The sequence below is a fragment of the Numenius arquata genome, chromosome Z (assembly GCF_964106895.1).
Source record: "Numenius arquata chromosome Z, bNumArq3.hap1.1, whole genome shotgun sequence".
Classification (NCBI taxonomy): domain Eukaryota; kingdom Metazoa; phylum Chordata; class Aves; order Charadriiformes; family Scolopacidae; genus Numenius; species Numenius arquata.
This window is the reverse complement of record NC_133616.1, coordinates 59,208,156-59,232,718: the sequence shown is the minus strand read 5'-3', so window position 1 is coordinate 59,232,718 and position 24,563 is coordinate 59,208,156. Positions and strand designations below refer to the sequence as shown.

The 24,563-nt window shown below is 44.3% G+C and overlaps 1 protein-coding gene across 1 annotated transcript; it reads right to left on the bottom strand.

Moving 5' to 3' along the window:
- Positions 1-9,173: 9,173 nt before the first annotated feature.
- Positions 9,174-23,844, bottom strand: RGMB (repulsive guidance molecule BMP co-receptor b). The gene is made up of 3 exons (XM_074166397.1): positions 23,385-23,844; positions 20,416-20,927; positions 9,174-9,842 (listed from the first exon to the last, which is right to left on the bottom strand). Exons 1-3 carry the CDS (start codon positions 23,503-23,505, stop codon positions 9,174-9,176), a joined length of 1,302 nt encoding a protein of 433 aa, XP_074022498.1. The 5' UTR covers positions 23,506-23,844.
- Between the last annotated feature and the right edge of the window lie 719 nt (positions 23,845-24,563).

Genomic DNA, 24,563 nt, shown 5'->3' with positions numbered 1-24,563 from the left:
AGTCATATTTGGCGGAAGTGGGGCCACCCCAAGTGTAGGCACACTAATAAGGATGTGCAGAGAGGACTGCATGATGAGGGTAACGAGGATGATTCAAGGATTGGAGCGTCTCCCTTATGAAGAAAGGCTGAGAGAGCTGGGACTCTTTAGCCTGGAGAAGAGAAGGCTGAGGGGAGACCTTATCAATGCTTATAAGTATCTAAAGGGTGGGTTGAAGGAGGAGGGAGCCAGACTCTTTTCAGTGGTTGCCAGTGAGAGGATGAGGGGCAACGGGCACAAGCTGGAACATAGGAGGTTCCACTCAAATATGAGAAGAAACTTCTTTACGGTGAGGGTGACAGAGCCCTGGAACAGGCTGCCCAGGGAGGTTGTGGAGTCCCCTTCTTTGGAGATTTTCAAGACCCACCTGGATGCAGTCCTGAGTAACATGCTCTGACATGCTCTGGGCAATCCTGCTTCGGCAGGGGAATTGGACTAGATGATCTTTATGGTCCCTTCCAACTCTAAAAAGTTCAGTGAAATTCAGTGATGGGGAAAATGCTTACGCTCTTTCTGGAAAATCATCATGACTGGGTGCCTCTCTACATGCACGTAGCATGTAGTCATGAGGGACTTCACCTGACCGCCATGACTTTTCAAATACAACAGAGAGCGGCTTAGTCACTATGGCTGCCATATCCTTCAGGAATTTGGGATGCATCTCGTCAGGTCCCATGGATTTGTGGATGGTCAAAATCCAGGCTCACCTGCAAAAACAGGAGTTTGTTAATTTACAGGGATTACAGCCTTTAATCTCTGAAGAATTTAGACACCTAGACTCAATACTGCAGTCATGAGAGCCTGCCCACAGCTGTTGCATAATCGGGTAGTAGCTGAAGGGTCTCAATTTCCTACATTAAAATTTACTGCCTTTCTAAATTTTGTGCTTCTGATCACACGCCAACACTACCCCCTGGCTTCAAAGGTCTGAGCAGCTCAGTGCTATCTCCTGCCTGCATCCAAGAGGACATGTTTCTATACTTGTCGTCCTTCAGAGTTCAATCCAGTAGGCATTTTCATTTGCCTCTGGATTGCCAGGTCTCAAGGCTGATGTTTTTGTTTTCCCTTGTGGCTTTGGCAAGACTTTTCTTGACACAATCCCAGAAATGGGATAGGTATTATCCATGTGTAGAAAGCTGTGTTGTGAATTTCACAGAATCACAGAATCTTCTAGGTTGGAAGGGACCTTCAAGATCATCTTGTCCAACCATCAACCTAACTGACAAAAATAAACACCCACAAAACAACAAAATGCAACATCATCACTAAACCATGTCTCCCAGCACCACGTCAACCTGTCTTTTGAACACTTCCAGAGATGGTGCCTCAACCACCTCCCTGGGCAGCCCATTCCAATGTCTGATAACCCTTTCAGTGAAAAAATTTTTCCTAATATCCAGCCAGAACCTCCCCTGGCGCAACTTGAGGCCGTTTCCTCTAGTCCTGTCGCCCGTGACTTGGGAGAAGAGACCAACCCCTGCCTCTCTACACCCTCCTTTCACATAGTTGTGGTTTCTTTGGTCTAGGTAGAAAGTGTCGAAGTATAAGAGAGTGAGAACACAAAGCTCAGTTAACTTCACAATGAAATGACATTTTTCTTCTGGGCTGCGTATCTGCTTGCTTGAATTAGATTTTTGGGTGTCGGAGTGGGGTGGCATTGCTGAAAACCTAGATATGAAATGGTAACTTCAGCTCCACTGCTTCCTTGATAGCATAAGGCACTCAGTGTGAGGAAGTTACGAGAAGTGTTTTGATGCTTTTTAGAAAAAAGCAGTTGCTAGTGAGTGCTATGAGCTTGTAACAAAGCTTTGGGGAGCACAAGTAGGGGAAAGAGCTTCCGCGAGATTCAGGGATGCAGTGATCCAACCAGAGCTGATACATGATGCTCTAATCCCTATATTCAAAGTATGTGTAAGGGTGAAATAAATAAAGAAAGGAAGAATTGTATTCCCCCTTGACGAGCAGGACAGGCTGAATGCTTACTGTGTGGATAAGGAGCAGAGGTGAAAAGGGATGGCAGTGGATATGCTCTTTATTCAAGATGGAGAAATGCCTAATTGTCTTAGCGGGTCTAAATCACCAAATAAAGTCACTTCGGCACATTAGAAAATTATATCCTGAGAGCGAAAACCAAGCAGACTCTCTGTGTATGATCCATACACACACAATCTCCAAGAACCCCACTGAGGGGAAATTACGGGGAAAAAAACCCACTTAAATTGTTATCTGGGGAAGTTTCATTAATGACTGCCAGATAACCTTTATTGTCCACGATTAAAATGCAGTTAGTAGCTCTATGTTTAAGGCAAGTACTCCACCAGAGGCTAATACACTGCCACTTAACTACTGGCAGTTTAAACGTCCAGTAAAAATATTGTCTGAGCAAAGCTGAAATCTGGAGGTTTTTTGCTTCTTGCCATTAGACTTGTTCACTTATAAATGAACTGCTTTAGATAGCAGGGTTGCAAGTTTTGGGTGTTGTTTTTTATCCAGAGAGATCTTACATAGCATGTTGATTTTAATGATTTCCATTATAACTGTTAGCTCTATCAGGCAAGTGACCTTTCCTTAACATTGGAAGACCCGGTAAGATTTTCATTTTTAAAGTAGACCTCCTTATTTCCTCCTCCCTCTTACCATGCTTTGGTTCACATCTCTGACAGGATGAAATTGATCTTTCCTGGGAAATGGGAAGAAGTGTTCCAGATCATGTAATGAGCTCCAGCTGCTAACAGCTGTTTGCTCTGTTTGAGCCAGTGTAGAACTAAGCCAAAGCAAAATCCTCTGAAACGTGCAGAACTAGAGATTTCACTATATACTTCTGCTCCCATTAAACAATATAGGAGAAATATTCTAACACTTTTTTGAACAAAGTTCTATTTGGCTTTTTTTTCCGAACTGTGAAGTTAGGCTTTTTACCAGAGCCTAAACCCAGAAGTAGAAAGTGTTTACATTTCTCAAGGTCCTCTATTTCAGTCAGTGGAACAGCCACATCAGGATTTCCAGGTTTTGTGAACAGGTCAACAATAAAAAATAATGCACCTAGAGAAAGCTGAAAAGCAATCCACAATCTTACAAGGGTTAGCTGCAAGCTCTGCTGACAAAGAAGAAAGTCTTAGCATTTGTGTCAAGGAATACTCATGTCTACTTGCAGAAAACTTTCAAGGACTCAAACACAGAGGGTCATCCCTGAAGGACTTGATATTTTTTGACTGAAAAGACTTAACTAATTGTGGGGAGAGGGCAGAAGACTGTGATTGCCATTGACATCGGTACATCTGAAATTGCTTTTCATCCATTATTCTTATTATAGAGGAATATCTATATCTGACTTCCAAATGGGACTATTTATTGATCTCTTTGGCATACATAAAGGCCATCTCGTTTGCAAGATGAGGTGAGACTTGTGACTTTTTTATATGCATTGAAAAAAATAATATATTCTGAAATGGTAGCATTCTGAAGAATCACAAACACTACTTGTGACAGCCACAGTTTAATTATTAAGGCCTTTTTACAGGATTTCTAGTTGCCTAAGTATTGTAAAATTAATAAATGAAAAAAAACCCCAATTTTTTTTTTTTCAAAAAGTCTATTCTGGTACCACCTGTCTTTCATAGATTAGTATCAACTTACTTATTTTACAGAGAATTAGTTCATTGTGTTTTAGGCAAGCTGGGGAGAGACGACTGGCAGCACCTGAAGAAGCAAGGACTAGATGAAGGCAGGTCATGCCAAACCACTGGCACTGCATCAAGGTCAGGTGTGGGGCTTTCAGAAGCCAAGGTGTATCCATCAGTCAGGCCTGGGAGACAGACGTGGTGCTGTGCAGGAAATGCTGGGTCAGCCGGCTTGTCTCTAGCACACATAGGTAGTCCCTGAGTAGGAACCTAGGCTGGAATTTCAAAAATGTACCCATCAGGGCTTTTATATGGCAATGGCTCCCAGTGCTAGGGCGCTGGCACTCCCTCAAAGGATCAAGGCAGAGGAGGAATTTTAACTTGTCTCCCAAACTCCGGCAGAATACTTACCACCACTACACTGTAAACAACTCTTACCACCATCTGCCAAACTCGAGTGAGCAGGGTCGGGTATCTACCAAAAAAAGCCCTACAAGTAAATCAGACAGACGAACACCATGTCAATCTGGTTAGGGTGCAGGAGCAACCTGCAGGACTGTGTATTTTCTCTGCTCAGCAGCAAAAATAGGTTCCTTGAGGGACTTTAATGGGTAAAGAAGAGAGGAGTAGAGATCCCAAAGAAACACCTGGGTTCAAGCTGAGACGGTTTTACTGTGTATCTCAATTTTGGACACCAACTAGACATATAAAACCTTTTGTACAGTCAGCCCTCAGCACATACTGAAATCATTGACGCATACATGCTTTGTGTATATAATGGATTATTCTTCTACTGTTACCATGTAGAAAAAAAGTGGAAATTAAGCTTTAAAACTGCAGTAATCATGAAAATAATTCCTATAAATAAGTTATTGGCACTCCACACATGACACATTAAGTCCTTCTTATATTTAGTTACCAGTTCTGTGACATACTCCTGCATGTATCCAAAGTCTGTAATCAATCTTACTGCTCACAGTTGATTTACTATTAGCAGCTTTTAATTTCAATGCAGTGAAATTTACATAGTCAGATTAAATGAATTCGGAATCAGATCAGATGCAATTGTTTTACATCAACATCACAATGAATTTACCTGCATACTTGTACTTGATCTGTGGCTATGTTGCTCTCCAAGCCAAGCCAATTAATAAGAACGATAAAATCTCATAAACAAACAACACTGACCCACACAACCCCTGTTTGTTTTCAATATAGATGGAGACAACCAGCAGCACAACACAGAGAACATTTACCTTGTAAACAACAAAGAATACTTTCTAAAAAAAAAGGGAGTCATTACTACTCGTGTCTAGGTACGGTACAGATAGCAGTCTTTAATAGCTGGAACAGGGAAAAACAGAAAGGAATACAGTTTGTATCAGTCAAGACACAGATGGGAATTAAAATAACCCAGAGCATGAAAATGTCAGTGTAAAACACCGCAGCTGTACTTACGTGAAGAAAATGAATGCAAGATTTGAAACTGTACTATGAGTCTGTCAAAGGAAAAGAAAGCTGCAAATCACTTGGGCTTTTTTTCGAAAGGTGTCCACTAATGAGTCTCTCATTAGGCAGTGCAAAGTTTGCAACATTGCTTGGCTTCACTTTGGGGTGCAAGTAAATAGCCACTTGCACGTCCTCAAAACCCATAAAACAAATGCATGGTATTGATAATGCTAAGGTAAGAGAACGTAAATAGTCAGTGATCTATTTTCTGGCAGTACAGCAGCAGTTTGAAAGGAAATACAGTACCGAAGGGCCGTAAGAACAAAAGCCAGGTTGTTCTCAGACCCCGCATTCTCTCAAGTTGCATTCCACTTAACAGGCGCTCTATGCAGATTACTCTTCCAGCCAGGTTTTCCAGGAAGAGAGAAAAAAGAATTTTTGGTTTGACAGTCAGTTAGGCACACTATTTCCTTTTATAATATCCTTGTTTAGGAGCCATACATACGAACAAAAAGAAGGCTTAAGCATGTCGTTCTCTGCTCAGTTCTGCGACATGCTTCCTAGGGAAGTTAAGACTCCACATCTACAGAGAACTATCCTGAACTGCTTTTAAGAGCTCTGTTAGCATAGGATTAGGAAATACTCCAGTTAGAAACGCTCTAGAAGATACTTAAAATAACCTTTTGAATAAGCAACTAATATCCAAGGCACCAGCTAACTTTTTTCAGACAAAGGCCAACAACAGACAGCGTCAGTAATAGCTCACTAGATGTTGCATTAAAATACTGATGATCATGCCTTCTGCAAAGCTTGTGGTGGTAGATCAACACCTTTGAAAGTAAGCTCTAACAGACACAATGGCCGCCTTCTGTGTATGCTAAACATATATATATATATATTTAAAGCTCCTTTTGTTTCCTACAGTCGTTTCCACAAAGCATTTCAATGATGTTATCTACCACGTAAGATTGTTCCCCTCACACACACCTCAAATTCCAGCTGTAAGACAAGCTCAGCAAAACAACATTCAAAGTTGTGTTTATTAGGTCTACCTTTCCCGGTATGTATCTGACAAAAATTCCTTTCAGTTTTGGCACTTTCAGTTTACCTTCATACTGAGTGATTAGCCCTGCAGCTGAAATATTACAGCTCTCACGTATAACTTAGCAGACCATCTTGATACACAAAGTTCTGTAATCTTATGGACTACTCTATACCATTTATTCTTTCAGTGTCTCATCTCTTCTTGTTTTACAGCAAGTAATTTTCTCTTCCAAGGTTCTTCCGGTCTGAGAATTCTCCGGTAACTTTAAAAAAGGATTTTCGTAGCGCCTCTCAAACGCAGCAGTATCGGATCACTGTATTAAAGCTCCGCTAAGTATCTCAGCAAACACTGTGAGGGAACCGTGCAAGCGGGATCCTGAGGGGATGGTTCCTGCCGTTGGTTTCCCACACGCTGTCTCTTCAACAAACTGGCCTGGTTTGCAGCTGCTGGTCATAAATTTCACTACACAGCTTATTTAGCTGAGGGGAAACAAGCATCTGCAAGGAAGTATGACGACTGTACTCAGCACATTCCTATCCAACAAGCGATGGCTAGGAGACAAATTGGGCCTTTATTTGGATTGCCTGCCCAGTACGTGGCCCATATCCCCAGTTTCTCTGCACCCCACCAGGGGTCCCTAACACATTACAGACATTCCTCAGCAGGGTAGGCAACTTTATTCTTTTATCATAATTTATTTACACACTGCACAGCCACTCTTTTACACAAACATATACTTACTGGTATATTCATGAACCACATCTAAAATGTTTTGCAAAGACTAACACATTGTGGGGTTTCCAAGCATGAAAAAAAATAATCTGTAGCCTTCTAAGAGACAGCCATTTGGAGGGCCTGTGAAAAAAAGCATTCCCTCTAAGCTTAAGTTGTCTCCAGAGACTATTCACTAGCTTCAAAATATCCACGTCTGGCATTAATCTAAAGCTCTCTTGGTGATGGCAGACTTCAAGAATGAACATGTGCAAATAACATTTTCTCAAGAAATCCCACAGCAGGAACAAGGAAATGCAAAATTCTTCAGGTACTCTTTCAGAATATTATTTAGGAATATTATGAAATACTATTTATCTGAGAGGCTCACAACTCAATGCTAGTATACATATATATATAGCATATATATGTATATACATACGGAATCCAGGATAGATGAAATTAACTAGTATATGGTGCCTGCTGAATAAGTATGTGCACCGCTGCAAGCAACGCTAGGTTCATCCGTCAGCTTTCAGCCATGAGTACTTCAAATTCAGAGCACTGATGAGGAAGGACAGCCACACGAAATAGGGAGAAGCCCATCACCATCAGGTGAAACCACAGGAGCCACATTATCAGACATATAAATCCATAAATCTAACTCATCTGAAACAGCACCATCAGACAGCACAGACAGAACAAGCTGTCAATAGCCTAACCTAAAATAGTTTTACCTTCAGCCTTATGTCAGTTCTGATGACTTTCATCTCAAGTATTCCTAGAGTAACACCTGTATGCAGTTACCCATCCACACAGGGAATTAACTAGTTTATTTGAGAAGACTAATGCTGTCCTTATCAGTCAATAGTCCCCAAACCAAGCCAAAAGAGTCTTCGTAAGAACTAGGAGCTTTCACTCTATGAATAAACATCTCTCTTCATCACGGCAATCACTAGCTCAAGTTTGCTTAACAAAGGCAAGTGCTATTTCCATGTTATTCAGAGAGTACTTCCAACATTCCTGTCCAGTTTCAGATGAACAGTTTTAAGAGTGAAATAAGCCCACCTTACAGCTGGAGAGTTGGGCAGAGAGGAACCTGATGAAATTCAACAAGTGCAAGTGTAGGGTGCTGCACCTGGGGAGGAATAATCCCATGCACCTGTACAGGTTGGGGGCTGACCTGCTAGAGAGCAGCTCTGTGGAAAAAGACGTGGGAGTCCTGGTGGACAATAAGTTGACCATAAGCCAGCAATGTGCCCTTATGGCCAAGAAGGCCAATGGCATCCTGGGGTGCATCCTGCCCCTCTACTCTGCCCTGGTGAGGCTGCATCTGGAGTACTGTGTCCAGTTCTGAGCTCCCCAGCTCCAGAAAGACAGGCAACTGCTGGAGAGGGTACAACAAAGGGCTACAAAGATGATGAAGGGCCTAGAACATCTCTCTTATGAGGAAAGGCTGAGGGACTTTGGTCTTTTTAGTCTGGGGAAGAGAAGACTGAGGGGGAATCTGATCAAGGCCTATAAATACTTAAAGGGCGGGTGCGAAGAGGATGGGGCATCTTTTTTTCAGTGGTGCCCCGTGACAGGACAAGAGGTAATGGGGACAAACTTGAACATAAGAAGTTCCATCTGAACTGGAACTTCTTTACTTTGAGGGTGGCAGAACACTGGAACAGGCTGCCAAGAGATGTGGTGGAGTCTCTGTCTCTGGAGACGTTCAAAACCCGCCTGGACATGTTCCTGTGCAACCTGCTCTAGCTGGACCTGCTTTGGCAGGGGGGTTGGACTAGATGATCTCCAGAGGTCCTTTCCAACCCCACATCATTCTGTGATTCTGTAATTTTAACTAGTGAACTGATGAAATCACCGATGTCACTACAGGACAAGAGACATGCTGTCCCTAGAGTAAGTGTAAGATAGAAAAAAACCCACAAATTAAGGCAGTTAAAAAAAGTGTTTTAAACCGAGCAGTACCTAGAGGGAGCACTGTGTATTGTATGCACATGTTTTATGTATAATACATAGTTACTCAAATACACACATAAATATTTAATATATAAAAAATAAAGTGCTTTCTATCAGGTCCCAATGCAGGGACATTATAAAATATTTCACAAACTGCAAAACAAATAAGATACAAAGAATACTACATCAAACATACATGAAAACATGAACACAGTATGTACAGTCTGGTGGGTGTCCCAAGACAAAGCATCCCCTCATATACATGGTATATACATATATACTCATCTTTACTCAATATATTATGACAATATATATTTCAAAACTTTGTTATAGACAAAAAAACTCTACAAAAACACAACAAGGATCAAGCACACAAGTCCAAGAGAGACAGAGAATTTGCTACCCCTTCCCACACCACCACCTTCACCGCTGGGAAAGATATGCCAGTGCTCTTTTCTGGGGTGCAGTGCCTCCACATCCTGCAAGGCACTGTGAGCAGCAGCCGTGAAGTTAGCATCACCAGTGGTGAGTAGGTCAAATACACATGAGTAAAAATAGATGTCCTTCACCAGCATCTTCTCATGGCACTTGGTGGTGGCAGTTTCCAGTGTGTACACTGACCGGGGATGAGCAGCACCACTCTGAGGGACCAACTGTCCCATCACAGGCAATGGTAAGTGGCCACTATCATCAATACGTTCACTTGAAGGGCAACCGTTCACACACAGCTGCAGATCCTGGCTCTCCTCATAGGCCATGACCAACTCTTGAGGCATGCGAATGGCCAATGTTAAGTAGTGCCCAAGCTGACGTATATACACTGTAGTCCCAATGTACCTGGCATGCATTTCGACGTATTTACCACTGACTTTCTCCACAATTCGCAAGCTCTTGGTGTTCCCATCACCTCCACTTGTTGTACCATCAACAAAAGCTGCAGGCAAGTCATCAGTCACTGCTTGATATACTTTCTGATCTGTACAGTCTTGGTATGATTTAAAGATAATAGTTATCTGGTGGTGGGGAGGAGGAAAAAAAAAATAAGCAAAGTTAGTGTAAAAAATCTCCTTTGGAGTATGCACACATACCCTAAACAGTATTACATGAGTTTCCAGTGTTTGGCTTGTCCCAGTTGGTTAACACTCTCTCAGTCTTCCTGTCTCACAGAAACAGACAATACTTGCTATTTTGATTTCATACATTCCCACTGATGCTGTCTGACGGGAAATTTCCAATGACTTTTCTTTGTGTTTATCAGTTATACAGCCACCCTGAGACCATCTGTAGTCAAGCAATTTGGTAAAATGATGTCTGTGGACCACAGACATTCAAAGCTTGAATGCCTGTGTCCAAAATCCACAAGTGCCCTTGTTGCTGTAAAGTCCACCTCAAAACTTTATGCTTAGTGAAGTAAGCTCAGCAACTCAGAGAAGAGAAACCCAAGATCTCTCAAGTGATCAGTATTTCTGCATATAATCCAGAGCTTCATGCACTAAATCAGGTCTTACATTTTATGTAACACAGTTTTGATGAAACAGACTTCTATCTCGGTCTGCTCAAAGCAGCATTCCTATTTCCTCCAGCACATTTGCACTGTTCCGCAAGGAAAGAATGATTTACATTTCAACAGAAGTAATGCTTTAAGTGTGCTCAGCACCTGAACAAGTCTAGAGTCAAAGAGTTAATGGTTTTAATGAGACACAGAACTGTGTGATGAAACAGTTAAGCAAGGCACCTGGCAAAATTTATCACGAAACAGCCACCAAATTGTTCTCTCCAAAGCTCCCTCCTCTGCAAGAATGAAATGCATGCCATTTCAGAGACAGAGAGGGAGAGCAGAAGCCTTCACCCTAAGGCAAGATTAACAGTAACACTGCATGCTGAATGAGGGCTGAACAACTATTAAGTCAATGAAGGCCTCCACATACCATGCAAGGAGGCTCCAAAAGAGAATCAACAGATACCATTAAGACTTTCCAAGAACATACTCGTATTTAAACACTGCAGCTTAAAAGATTAGGTTTGGATATTGTGTTTTCTGCCATGTGACATCTCTCTAACCCATAGGCCAAATCAGTAAAAGCAGAGTTCTGTAAGGTCCTTCCCTTATTACCCACTCCTACCTCAATCTCATGTCCTAGTACTGAGAGATACTCAGGAGCTTATTGCAAAGGGAGATGAAGCAAATTTCACTGCAAAGCTTTCTCTGTTTAAGTTCTCAGGGTAGTAGAAAACATTAAATAGTGAAAAAGGTTATTTCAAACAAATTTAACACATTATTTGTGCACATGTACTTGCAATATTTTCTACACTCTAGCTGGGTTCTAGGAACATCCTCACAAAGCTGCTCACGCATCACTATTTATGCACTAGAAACAAGCTACCCTTTCTATACCTAGGACAGAAAAATCCAAATGGCAGAATCTTCAGACTAAGAAAGTTTTTTTGGAAGTATCGGTATTTGAGCCCTGTTCTCTGGGCACATACAGAGCTCTTAAGCTACTGCAGTAAGGAACCTTAAAAGATGAAAATAAGGTTGTTCCAGGGCCTTGTCTGAAAATACAATATACAAACATCAGCTACACTGAGAGTACTAAAAACAAGCAAAAAACCAGACACATTCAATGTGCACTTGAAATATTTTATTTTGGACTTCATCGTTCCACTCCTACTAATGCCAGTAACAACAGTCTCACTGAGTGTACTGATCACAAAGATGGCTTAAATCCCACTGCATATGCAAATCCTTTCAAAGATGGTGCTACTAACCTGCCAAAGTGAAGTTTCTGGAAGACCTTCATGTATTTAAGGTGCCTGCTGTGTGTGGCTTAAACAAAAGCAACACTTTGCTTCCCTGAGCAGTCTGTTCCAATGACTGACAGCCATGAAAGTTGAAGAAATTTTTCCCAATATCTAATCTAAACCTCTCCTGGTGCAACTTGAGGCTGATTCCTCTTGTCCTATCATTTATTACTTGGGAAAAGTTGTAGAAGGTGGGAAGGTCTCGCCTGAGTCTCCTTTTTCCAGGCTAAACACCTCAGTTCCCATAACTGCTCTAGACCAGCTTCACCAGCTTCAGTGATCTTCTTTGGACACGCTCCAGCACCTCAATATCTTTCTTGAAGTGCCTTTTCTGCCGGGCAGCTCTCCAGCCACTGTTCCCCAAGCCTGTTACCATTGCATGGGGCTGATGCAACCTCAGCACAGGACCTGGCACTTGGTCTTGTTGAGCCTCATACCACTGGCCTCGGCACATTGATCCAGCCTGTCCAGATCCCTCTCTAGAGCTTTCCTACCCTCAAGCAGATGAACACTCCCACCCAAGTTGATGTCTTAATCTGCAAACTTACTGAGTGTGCACGTGATCCCCTCATCCAGATCACTGATAAAGATACTAAAGAAGAACTGCACCAATACTGATCCCTGGGGAACAGCACTCATGACCAGATGCATTTAAACTGCATTTAACTCCATTCACCACAACTCTCTGGGCCCAGCCTTCCAGCCAGTTTTTTACCCAGTGAACAGTATGCTCATCCAAACCATGGGCAGCCAGTTTCTCCAGAGAACACTCTGGGAAACCGTATGAAAGGCTTTACTAAAGTCCAGGTAAACAACATCCATAGCTTTTCCCTCATCTGCTAACCTGGTGATCTTGTCATAGAAGGAGATCAGGTTAGTCAAGCAGGACCTGCCTTTCATCAACCTATGCTGTCTGGGCCTGATCGCCTGGTTGTCCTGTATATGCCATGGGATGGCACTCAGGATGATCTGCTCCGTAACCTTCCCAGGCACTGAGGTCAGGCTGACAGCCCTGTACTTCCCCAGATCCTCCTTCTGGCCTTCTTGTAGATAGGCATCACATTTGCTAACGTCCAGTCACTGGGACCTCCCCAGTTAGGCAGGGCTGCTGATCAACGATGGACAGTGGATTGGTGAGCACTTCTGCCAGCTCCCTCAGTATTCTTGGATGGATGCCACGTGCCCCCATAAACTCGTGTGTGTCTAAGTAGTGTAGCATGTCACTAACCATCTCTCCTTGGATTATGGGGGCTTCATTCTGCTCCCCATCCCTGTCTTCCAGCTCAATGGCTGGGTACCCAGAGAACAACTGGTCTTACTGTTAAAGACTGAGGCAAAGAAAGCATTAAGTACCTCTGCCTTTTTCTCATTCTTTGTATCTATGTTTCCTCCCACATCCAATAAAGGATGAAGGTGCTCCCTAGCCCTTCTTTTATTGTGAATGCATTTATAGAAACATTTTACTGTCTTTTACTCCACTAGCCAAAGTAAGCTCTAGTCAAGCTTTGGGCCTTCTAATTTTCTCCCTATATAGCCTCATGACATCCTTGTAGTCCTCCTGAGTTGCCTGCCCCTTCTTCCAAAGGTCATAAACTCTGTTTTTTTCCTTGAGTTCCAGCAGAAGCTGTCTGTTCAGCCAAGCTGGTAGTCTTCCCCATCGGCTCATCCTTCTGGGCACATTGGGACAGCCTGCTCCCACACCTTCAAGACTTCCTCCCTGAAGAATGTCCAGCCTTCCTGGACTCCTTTGCCCTTTAGAACTGCCTCCCAAGGGACTTGTCAACCAGGCTGCTAAACAGACTTCTGTCCTCTGAAGTCCAAGGTAGCAGTTCTGCTAACCACATTTCTTAATTCTCCAAGAATAAAAAACTCTATCATTTCATGATTGCTATGCCCAAGATAGCCTCCAACCACCACATCACCCACAAGCCCTTCACTGTTTGCAAACAACACATCCAGCAAGGTGCCTTCCCTAGTTGGCTCTGTCACCAACTGTGTCAGGAAGTTATCTTCCACACACTCCAGGAACCTCCTAGACTGTTTCCTTTCTGCTGTATTGTATTTCCAGCAGCCATTTGGTAAGTTGAAGTTCCCCATAAGAACACGGGCTAAAGATCGTGGAACTTCTTTCAGCTGCTTATACAGTATTTCATCCAACTCTTCATCCCGTTTGGGTGGTCTACAACAGACTCTCACCATGACAGCTGCCATATTGGTCTTTCCTCTGATTCCTACCCATAAACATTTGACCCCTTCATCACCATCATTAAGACCTAGATAGTCAAGAGACTCCCTAACATACAGGGCTACCTCATCACCTCTCCTTCACTGCCTGACCCTTCTGAAGATTTTATAGCCATCCACTGCAGCACTCCAGATGTGTGAGTCATTCCACCATGTTTCCGTGACTGCAACTATACCAGTTTTCCAGCTTCACAATAGCTTCCAGCTCCTCCTATTTTTTGCCTATATTGCATGCTTTGGCGCAGATGCACTTCGTCGTCACTGGATTGTACTTTCAGGCAACGGCTTGTACCACCACGTAATCATGCTGAACCTACCTCCACACTGCTGAAGACCCAAGGTCCTACTAAAATTCACAGACTCGCCCCATCCTTCCCAGTTACGACTCCAAGCACAGATGGCCACAACATGTCTTGAAAACATTACAGTCAGCATTCAGATAAGAAAAAGCTAGGTAAGAAGGAAAGCTAGGTAGAGGCAGGGAATGTTGATTACAAGTATGTTATGGGAGTATATAACAGCTGAATAACCAACCAGTGGAATATGTGCACTGGAAGAGTGTTTCCACAATGTTTCTCATGACATTAGATTTTCCTACTGAGCGTTTCTTTTCCTAACAGAGAGCAGCAGGGAAGCAGATGAGATCCCACTGTGACACTAGTGACATGTCTTTAAGCCTGCAAAAAGCACAGTAGGTCAGGCAGACTGCTGAAATGGCACTCTGATGCAGCTGAAGAAAAACACCCTGCTATTCGCTAGGGCCACAATGATCAGAGGGCTGGAGCACCTCTCCTTATGAAGACAGGCTGAGAGAGTTGGGGTGGTTCAGCCTGGAGAAGAGAAGGCTCTGTGGAAACCTTATAGCAGCCTTCCAGTACCTGAAGGGGGCCTACTGGAGAGATGGGGAGGGACTCTTTATCAGGGAGTGTAGTGATAGAACAAGGGCTAACGGTTTTAAACTGAGAGAGGGTAGATTTAGATTAGATCTTAGGAAGAAATTCTTTAGTGTGAGGGTGGTGAGACACGAGAACAGGCTGCCCAGAGAAGCTGTGGATGCCCCATCCCTGGATGTGTTGAAGACTAGGTTGGATGGGGCTCTGAGCAACCTGGTCTAGTGGGAGGTGTCCCTGATGGAACTCGATGATCTTTAAGGTCCCTTCCAACTCTAACCATTCTATAGTTCTATGATTCATGCTTCTCAACTTTATCTTCAGCATAGGTCTGCATGCCCTACCTCACGCCTATGACAAAACATTCAGATGCTTTCCTTAGGCAACATTTCAGTCTAAAGGAAAAGAGAGGGAAGGATGTTTATCCCCCCACAGTAGGACTGTAAAACTTAAATGGCAATCAAGCCTGTTTAAGTGCACAACATTAACTCCCATTTCTTCTCTGTCCTACTGCGCCATTGAGACCCCAGAGGCTTTAAAGACAATCAGATGTATACATACTCAGCAGCATCTATCTCTTCTTCCCTCTCCACTCCCGAAAAGCAGGCATTGAAGGTACTGAAATGTCTGTAACTGTTGTCCAGCAGCCCTAGAATCATCACGGACAAGAAAACAGTTTAATGCCTGCCAAAATGCCACAGCTTATCCACAAAAGCACCTCTAGTAAGGCCAGGCTGCCCTGAATACCAGGGAAGAGCACTGTTTATCTTTACACCAGTGAAGCTCAGTAAGTTGGCAGACCACACCAAGTTGGGCAGGAGTGTTGATCTGCTTGAGGGCAGGATGGCTCTACAGCCTTGGGGAAGTGTGACTGGAAAGCTACCTGTTAGAAAAGGACCTTGGGGTGTTGGTCAACAGCCGGTTGAATATGAGCTGACATTGTGCCCAGGTGGCCAATAGCATCCTGGCTTGTATTAGACATAATGTGGCCAAGAGGATTAGGAAAGTGATCGTCCCCCTGCACTCGGCACTGGTGAGGCTGCACCTCGAATACTGTGTTCAGTTTTGGGCCCTTCACTATAAGAAAGACATTAAGGTATCAGGGTGTGTCCAAAGAAGACCAGTGAAGCTGGTGAGGGGTCTGGAGAACAAGTCTTATGAGGAGCGGCTGAGGGAAATGGGGTTGTTCAGTCTGGAGAGAAGGAGGCTGAGGGAGACCTTACCGTTCTCTACAACTACCTGAAAGGAGGTTGTAGTGAGGTGGGGGTCAGTCTCTTCTCCCAAGTCACAGGCAATAGGACAAAAGGAAATGGCCTCAAGTTGCACCAGGGGAGGTTCATATTGGGAAAAATTTCTTCATTGAAAGGGTTGTCCATCATTGGAACAGACTGCTCAGGGAGCTGGTTGAGTCACCACCCTTGGAAGTACTTAAAAGAGGTGCAGATGTGCCATTAGGGACATGGTTTAGTCAGACTTGGCAGTGCTAGGCTTATGGTTGGACTAGATGATCTTAAAGGTTTCTTCCAACATAAATGATTCCATGATGTCCTCTAACAAAACTGGAGTTTGTACTACTTCTGAGAAATAAAGATAAATTCATCTTTACCTTTGGCAGGATGTCCACAAAGACAAAAAAACTGATCACGCACGATCAATTATCTGATGCTTTTACTTAAAAGAACAACTGAATGGTAAGTGGAAGATAAGTGTTCTAATATTACTTAAAGCAGGCTAGGCACGCTGTGTTCAGTCTGCAATGATTTCCTGCAAAAATAGAAACCATGCCGCAAAAGAGATTTAAGTGTTTTGACTCTGGGAAAAACACTTATGTGCAATGTTTCCCTGCCCTGCTAATACCACCAATTCCCAGGTTCAAAGCTATATGACCGGTAAATCCACTACAGTAACAGCTCTGTGTTTTTTTCCTTCTCTGTCCTTCTACTCACTCTCTCATCCTCAAGCTATCCACTACAAAACACCAGGATAGGAAAAACTCCATTTCCAGTTGCTGCAAACAAGAAGGAAAATTTTCCCCAGGCAAGCCCAAGCATCTCTGCCTCATTTACTATACAGGGATGACTACGCTAATGATACCCAGAACACCTGTCACAGTGATGAAAGCCAACGAAGACTTTGCACCCCTCCAAATAAAGCACGCAATAAATAAAAAAGCCATTTCTATTTAACGCATTCTACAATACCCTTCCTACCTGCTCCCTATACATCCCCTTGTAGTAGCCGTTTATTCTTATGAAATCCCAAAACAGGTCCCAAGACCGGGAAGCTCTTTATCTATAGCTGTAGAAATCAGACAAAGATGCCAGTGACCTTCACAAAACTAATACAGGAAGCCCATCAAAAAGAAAAAGAAAGGAGAGATTTAACTCAGTTTCCCAGCTACTTGGTGATGATCCTTCATTCTCCATCTCAAAGGCCCTAGGATCCTATGCCAAGGAGCATGAGCACATCAGACAAGCTCAAAAAAACTGGATTTTCAAGTTTCAGGGAGACCACAGAACATACAATACCTTTGGTCACTGTGAAGAAACAGATGTTGTTACTACGGGCATCACAAATATGCAAAACACCTACAAACAAATTGCCAAGACCATTTTGTGAATAAATACACAACTCCCACAAGAGGATGTACCATTCCAATTAAGGAATTAAAGGAAGAGTTTTCCTGCTTTCCATATTTTCCCTCCAGATGCACCAGGAGGTAGGGAACATACTTTTGTTCTTCACATTCTTTCTTAAGACTAAGAAAAGTCTCCTCCTGGCATTCTCTTGTCCTTTATGAACTTAATGGACAGCCCTCACGCTGTTAGGGTTACTCAAGTCTCATAGGTTATGGAGGAAGAAGATAACTCACTTTACACATAATGATGCCTTCACTGCTGATGTCCTTAATGCTTGGTACACCAGAAAGCTATGATACATACCTACAAGGGCAAGTGATGGTACACCCCTTTCAAAAGCCCTCCGCATACGGTGTGAAGATTAAATATTCTGTTCCTCCAACTTCTTAAATCACTTCCCCTAAAAAAGTGCACTCAGGATAAACTGTATTTTTTACTTTTTTTCTCTTTGCCTTCATTAGGTCTGCTTTAGAAGGGATTAAGTAGGCTAGTTAGCGATTTAGTATTTGCTTTGGCTTCTGTACAATTTAAGTTCAGCACAAACCTTTGTTATTATTTCCCATTAAACACCTATCTCAAATATCTGCAATGAAAAGGTAGCAAGACCAACAATGGATAATGTTCTGAAAGCTTTTCTTATGAAAAAGGTAGAAGACCTATTTGCACACTCTTAGCTAGGGAAAACACACTACATAGACAAAGGTAACTGAACTTCTCTTGGTAGCACTTCAAAGGTGCCTTAAGATACCCTGTGGCCAAAATTAGGGAATTATTATCAGCAAGAGGTAGACTACCACCATCACAATCAAAATGGAACACTTGCAGAGGAAAAAATGTCATAGGAATGAAACTAGCAGTGGTAGTGTAGTTTAACAAGCCTTCTCTGAATCTTTCACAGTCTGCTCCATAAACAAATAAAGGAGTCAAGAGATGCATTAGAGATATTAAAAGTTATCTTGCTAAGTTACTTGTACATTCAAACAACCTTCATCTCCTACAAGCAAGTGTGCTGACAAGTTTGATTACTTCCCCAAAAAAGAAATAACTCAAGGACTGTATAACAGATATTAACATTAGAGACATTTCCAACATCCCAAACCATACATCTTATGTCATTTAATTGCTTCTGCACACTTAGATGTACTTTTGCAACAGCAGGGATAGTAAACTACTATTATAAAAGAGAAAAATGTATTACCACTTTTTCCAGAATGACAAGTCAAATAAAAACACAAAAACATTGAGAATAAACAAAGACAGAAGGTATTCCCTTTAAAACACATACTTTCCTGCAGTATGTACAGACATTTATCTCCTGAAGTTCTCCCCTTGGTTTGAGAAGACATATACCAGCATAACATGCTACCACAGCGAATCATTTTCAGAATGTGGCTAAAGGGCAAGCTAAGATCACCTATCTACTACCATCACACCCAAGCCACCCACATAATTTGTACACAAGACAACTCTCAACTTTTTCCGCCAGAATTACCAGGAATGAGGAAATACAGAACACTCTGCAACACTTCAACGAAACTGAGGACAAAAGCTTACTGCAGATTATGAAACGCAGCTCTTTCTTGTACTTAAGAGCCTTCAAAAAGAGCTACTGGAGCATATTTCAAGGGACCTAAGTCTTTTTGCAAAGCTTACTCAGGTTAGCCTCATTCCTTCATTTTACGCTCCTCAGAACTCATTCATGCCTGGACGATTCTATGATTCTATGATGCAGACTGTTCTTGGAACAGGCTCAAGTTAAGAAAAGGTGATTCTGAATTTCAGTGATGTGTAAGTCCAACCTCTGGTTTCTGGCAAATGCAAAAATTTGCCTCACTCATACAAGCGCTGATATTAGTCAGTACCTCAGAAACCAGTATGAATGCAATAGCAAAATTGATTTTCACTTATTACTGCACAGCCATCTCTATGGAAGATGTGCAGGCTTTAACCTACTGTGACCGGCACACCCTGCTCTCAACCCTGGTTATAAAAATCCTATTTCTGAGCTTAACAAAACAGTTAAAATTCCCCAGTATTGATGGTCCTGAAACTGTGTATCCATAGCCTGACATGCCTTCTTGACACTAGAAGAGCTACACTACCACAGTAGTGGCCACTTCACTCCAAAAAGGGAATGAGATATGTAACAGACACAGCTTCAAACGTATGTGCAAGTCCCTAAAAGTTCAGAGCATTTTTCACCCCTGGCTCTGGAGGTAAATCTTAGCCAGGCTCATGCTTTATAGCTCCTCATTTTCTTCCTTGCTATCTCCTTCAGCAGATAGAGACAAGTTCCAGATTCCTAAGGTAAGGAAATGGCACAAGCTATCAATATGAGTGCATGTATTCCTCCTCCAGCCACCTCAAGTGGCCGAGAGGAGAGCAATCTTAAGTGTTGCCTGTCTGAACAGGGACTTACACTCTAAGCAAAATTTTCAGGCTGCTGCTTCTTTAGTAAAGCCAGGCTCCTAAGCTCTTCTGACAACCACTTGGCATCAATGTAATTTTTTGCTACCTCTTCTCAATTCTCTGCACTTCCCCTTCTTGTCTTTGCTCCGAACCCTTGGTGCCTTGATAACTCATTTGTTGTGCCACTCTGACAGTATTTTTTGTTTTCTACTGTTATGGTTATACAATTTAGAGAATTAATGAAAAGCAGAGACTTACACCTTTCATTTGCTCCTTGCCAAGAATTTCTACTTAGGGCAGAGGCAGTCACAGATGCTGCACTCTGATAACTGCTTTAAAGAGTTACGCTCAGTAACTCCTTAAAGGCTTATGCGGTGATATGTACAAGGTTTTCTTGTAGTGGGGAGAAGTAGTAAGAAAAGGACCTGGTTTAAGTTTACTTCGATTCTCAGAAAAGAAGAGGCTGACAGTTTTAATCTCCTAGACTACTGCATAGAAGATGCTCAAGCTGCTCAACTTGTTAACTGTTAAGGGCTAAGTGACTTTACTGTCTTTGCCTTTTACTCCTGCATGCATGCACAGTGCTTAATAATAATCCATACCTTATTTGTAGCAGTAGCACTAGATCCTGGGACGACAGGCACATTGGTCACTTGCACTGATAAGTAGTTATTGTCTATCAGGGGCCAAGCGCCTTCCACTTTGCACGTCTGGAAGTGATCCTTAAAAGTCCTCAGATGAGGATCACCAAACAAGCCACAAAATAAGTAAGTAGTAGAAGGAGTCTTCTCCCCTCCCTGATGTTTTCTGCCTTCTGTGTGGCCACTGTAATCGCAGGGGTCATGGGTGATTTCAGGGTTGGTGGAGGATGTGGGTCCATCTTTGGAACAGTTTCTCTGTCTCATGAGGTCGCTGATCCCAAGCACCACAGAATGGTAGTCTAGGTTTCCACGGCATACTTTGGAATTGCGATAGGTACAGGCAGAGTACCCTCGCAGGGCCTTGCAAAACTCCAAATCAAAGTCCTCAAGAGTCGAGTTTAGATAAGAAGTTAAGGAGACAAAATCGGTGGTGCACTTCTGGATTCGACAAGATGTTTGCAGCTGGCAGTCACCTAAGCACGAAACAGATGGCACAGAGAAATCAAGGAAACCTCTTAGATTGCAATACCCCAATTCCACACCCACAGGGACTGTCAGAAAACAACCTGAAGGCAATATACAATGCTCACCCATTAGAGAAACAATACATAATAGAGAAAAAGAGGTTGGGAGGCATAAAGATAGCAATACAGACCATCTCAAAGGCTGAGATGACCCATGCATGACTTAATCCATTACCTGATATTGTCTAGATGGAAATTAAGAGCACTATCTCCTCCCAAGTACGGGCACAGCATTTCTTTCCAGACAGGAAGGTGATGCTGCAGTTCTGTGCTTAAGTTAATTACTTAGTCAACAAGCAAGCCTCCATTTAGTCTTTCACTGCTTTACACAAGTTACTGAACTTTTAAACAGAATCCTGCCCCTTAGAAGGATGTGATAAAGGCAGCAAGCAATATAAGTATAGACAAAACCAGACTGAATGAAGCAGAAATCTAAGTTTCTCTCCTAGAAAGCAGTCTGGAGGAAAGGAGGTGAGGGAAATGGGCACACCATAAATTCAGCTTGCTTGATTTCTCTGGCACTGCCACAGTTAAAGCTTCACTGCTCACTTTCTGAGACAAATGAGTGAGAAAACCCACAGCTGTCTGAAGTGCAAATTGCCAGCTAAGGAATCCATACACTGCAACAGCTGTACCTCTTACAGTATAGTTCAATAATAAGACAAGGGACAAAGAAATCCTCTCCCCATGAAAACCTTATCAGACGTATGCAACAGGTACACAGTTCAGTTTACATGAACAAACCAGTAAGACCTTATCTGGTCACCTGATTTCCACAAAGAAAGCATAATTACCATCCCAGCAAGCAAACTGGAGTTTTACAGCCCTTTCCTCCACAGCTCTCACTGTCATGATCAGAAATCCTTCCCGATTCTCATGGCAGCTAACAACAGTCTTCTACAGGTAACTTTTACACGAGAACTCATGAGGAGCAGAAACAAAACAAACAAGGCTGCAACTTGCACTAAAGGAAAGAGTCACAGGGGTTAAAAACTAGGACCCCATTCAAAGGAGAGACGGGCTTCCCTCCCATGCAAAGAACTGAAAACAGCCGGAAAACAGTCAAGAGTATGTGCAAGATTTCATGCATTAGCTGTCCAAGCACCCAAAACTATCTACTAAAAACATACTGTGCTTATTTGTTACTTTATGACCTATACAATTTGGCTGTGCATACATTAATCTGTAATTTCAAAATGTCGTTCAATCAAGAAGATTCTGAACACCACAAGAATGATTATAAAGACACACTGAAGTGTGAAAAAATGGGAAAATACAATATACCTAACAGATGCTCTTTTTCCTCCCCTCAAGCACCTCTTTATAACATTTCCCTCGTTTTGCGCGTCCTAGAAGTAAAATAGGCATAAGCAAAGTAAAATAGTCCAATTTTAACAGCCTAATTAAAGTGTTCCTAAACTCCTAAGATGAAGAGTGAGAAATGGACTGAACAGTAATGTTGCACTTTTCATTTTTAAACGCAGCTGTTTTCTTCAATTCATACAGTGATAAGAGGATATTAGCAATTTCTTTGCTTGCTCCTTAACTGACCCTCCTGTGACTCACTTACTCACATGACATACTCTGAATACCCAAACCATGAATTTATAAAGGCAACATGTTCTGCCTGTGATGGGTAGCTGACACAAACCTCCTGTCAAAACCCCAAGACAACACAGAGCAGAAGGAGCAATTCTCTAACCCGTACCCAAGAGTGACCACGAACTGTATGAGTGAGCAGCAAGTTTGTCACTTGATCTTTTTGCAAGGGATACCTAGCCTTGTAAAACAAAACAAACAAAAACCACCATCAAATTCTGTGTTTGCAGATACACAAATAAAAAAAGTCTATGCCACACAAAATGACACAGGCCATGCTGGTCCAGAGCCTGACTTTCAAAGCATCAAAATTTTTCTTGTATTTCCCTTCAGTTATGATTCGTGATAATATTTTAATCAGATATAAATTAGTCTAGCTAAGCCAGTCAGTCAACTTATCAAATAAGTCTAATAAATCTGTCCCTCCACACCTTCCCTGCAACTTTAGGAAATTTTCTTGCAGCTTCCAGTAGATTCGTGGTACAGAGAGGGGTGAACCAACAGCGATTTGGCTAAAATCGGACGCCCTCTCCCTACAATTTATCTCACGAAAACGGTAAACACATACAAAAGGGCTCAGGCCGGAGCGAAACGCTTTCACAGAACTGCCCGCCTTCCCTCCCGTCGCTTCCAGGGCTGCATCCGCCTTCCCACCCGCAGGCTCCCGCCCCGCAGGGCGCTGCCCGCACGCTACCCACGCGTGGGGAGGGGGAGAGAGGGAAGAGGGAGGGGGGCGCGCCCTCGCCGTGCCCCGGCCCCACGCCCTGCGGTCCCCCCGCCCCGTCGGGCCCCGGCCCAACCCTGTACCTGAGCCCAGCAGCAACCCCAGGCCGACGAGCAGGCCGAGGGCGGCGAGCGACGGGTGGGTCGGCCCGCGGGGGCGCGGCGGCTCAGCCCCGGGGGCGCGGGAAGGCGCAGCTCTCCCCATGCCCGTCCATGCAGGTCCGCGGGCTGGCGGCGGGACGGGGCGGCGGCATGAGGCGGCGGGCGGGCGGGCAACCTCCTCCTCGCCGCTTCCTCCTACTTCTCCTCCTCCTCCTTCAGCGGCGCGGCGACAAGCAGAGGCTGCCGGGCGGCAGCGGAGCGGGCGCGGGGCGGCGCGGCATGGCGGCAATCGGCAACGAGCACAAAGGGAGCCGGTGAGCAGGCGGAGAAGGGAGGAGAGACGGAGGGAGGGAGGGAGAGAGGGAAGGCGGGCAGGCGGCAGCCACCCTCAGCCCCGAGCAACCCGCAGGCCCCGCGTCGCCCAGCGCACTGCGCCCGCCCCACCCACTCCGCCGCCTCCCATTGGCTGCCCGGCCTGTCCAACAAACCCCCACGACGTGCCGCTGGCGCGGCGTGGTCCCGCCCTCCCGGGAAGGGTGTTCCCCGCCTCCCCCTCCTCGCCTCGCCTCGCCTCGCTGCTCAGAAGCCCCGCCTCCGCCCTGCCGTCACTCAGCAGCGGGCGGCCAATCGCGGCCGAGCCGGTGGGCGGCCCCCAGCTCTCCCCCCGGCGGCGATTGGCTGCGGGAGGGTCCGCAGTGCCACGCGCCGCCGCCAGGGGACGCGCGCGGCCCGGTACCGGTGGGGCCGGAGCGGGGTCAGCAGCGGCAGAGCGGCTTGGCCGCGCGAGTCGAGGCGAGGCGAGGGCGAGGCGAGGCGCACCTCCTTTAGGCCGGCACCAGCCGTATCCGCGGCTTCTTCACAGGAGCCAGAGGGCCCACAACGCGTGCTCATCTCCGGACGAGGAGCGTCCCTACCTCCTAGCGCGCTCGCCCGCGGCAGAACCGGGAAAAGCAGCAGAATTGAGCAGAGGTGTCAGCAAACGGAGCAGTACCGGGTTTCGAAGTGGTTTATTTTGCAGACGGCAGGCATGACGCCTGGGCCTGCTCCCCCACAGGTGGCATCTCCAGCCCCGGCAGGCAGCACCGCCGGCAGCTCCTTCCGGGCTGTCGTGGGCCGCACTGTGTCCCTCCGCCCACTCCCAGCTGGAGGGCAGAAGTCCCA

Bases quoted from the DNA above. Each gene is read 5' to 3' on its own strand.
- RGMB (XM_074166397.1), bottom strand. From the start codon at position 23,505: ATGGGGAGAGCTGCGCCTTCCCGCGCCCCCGGGGCTGAGCCGCCGCGC. The intron at 20,928-23,384 runs GTACAGGGTTGG...TTTCGTGCTTAG, and splicing joins GGGGTTGCTGCTGGGCTCAG to GTGACTGCCAGCTGCAAACA. The intron at 9,843-20,415 runs GTATGGATTATT...CCCCACCACCAG, and splicing joins GTGCTACTGCTACAAATAAG to ATAACTATTATCTTTAAATC.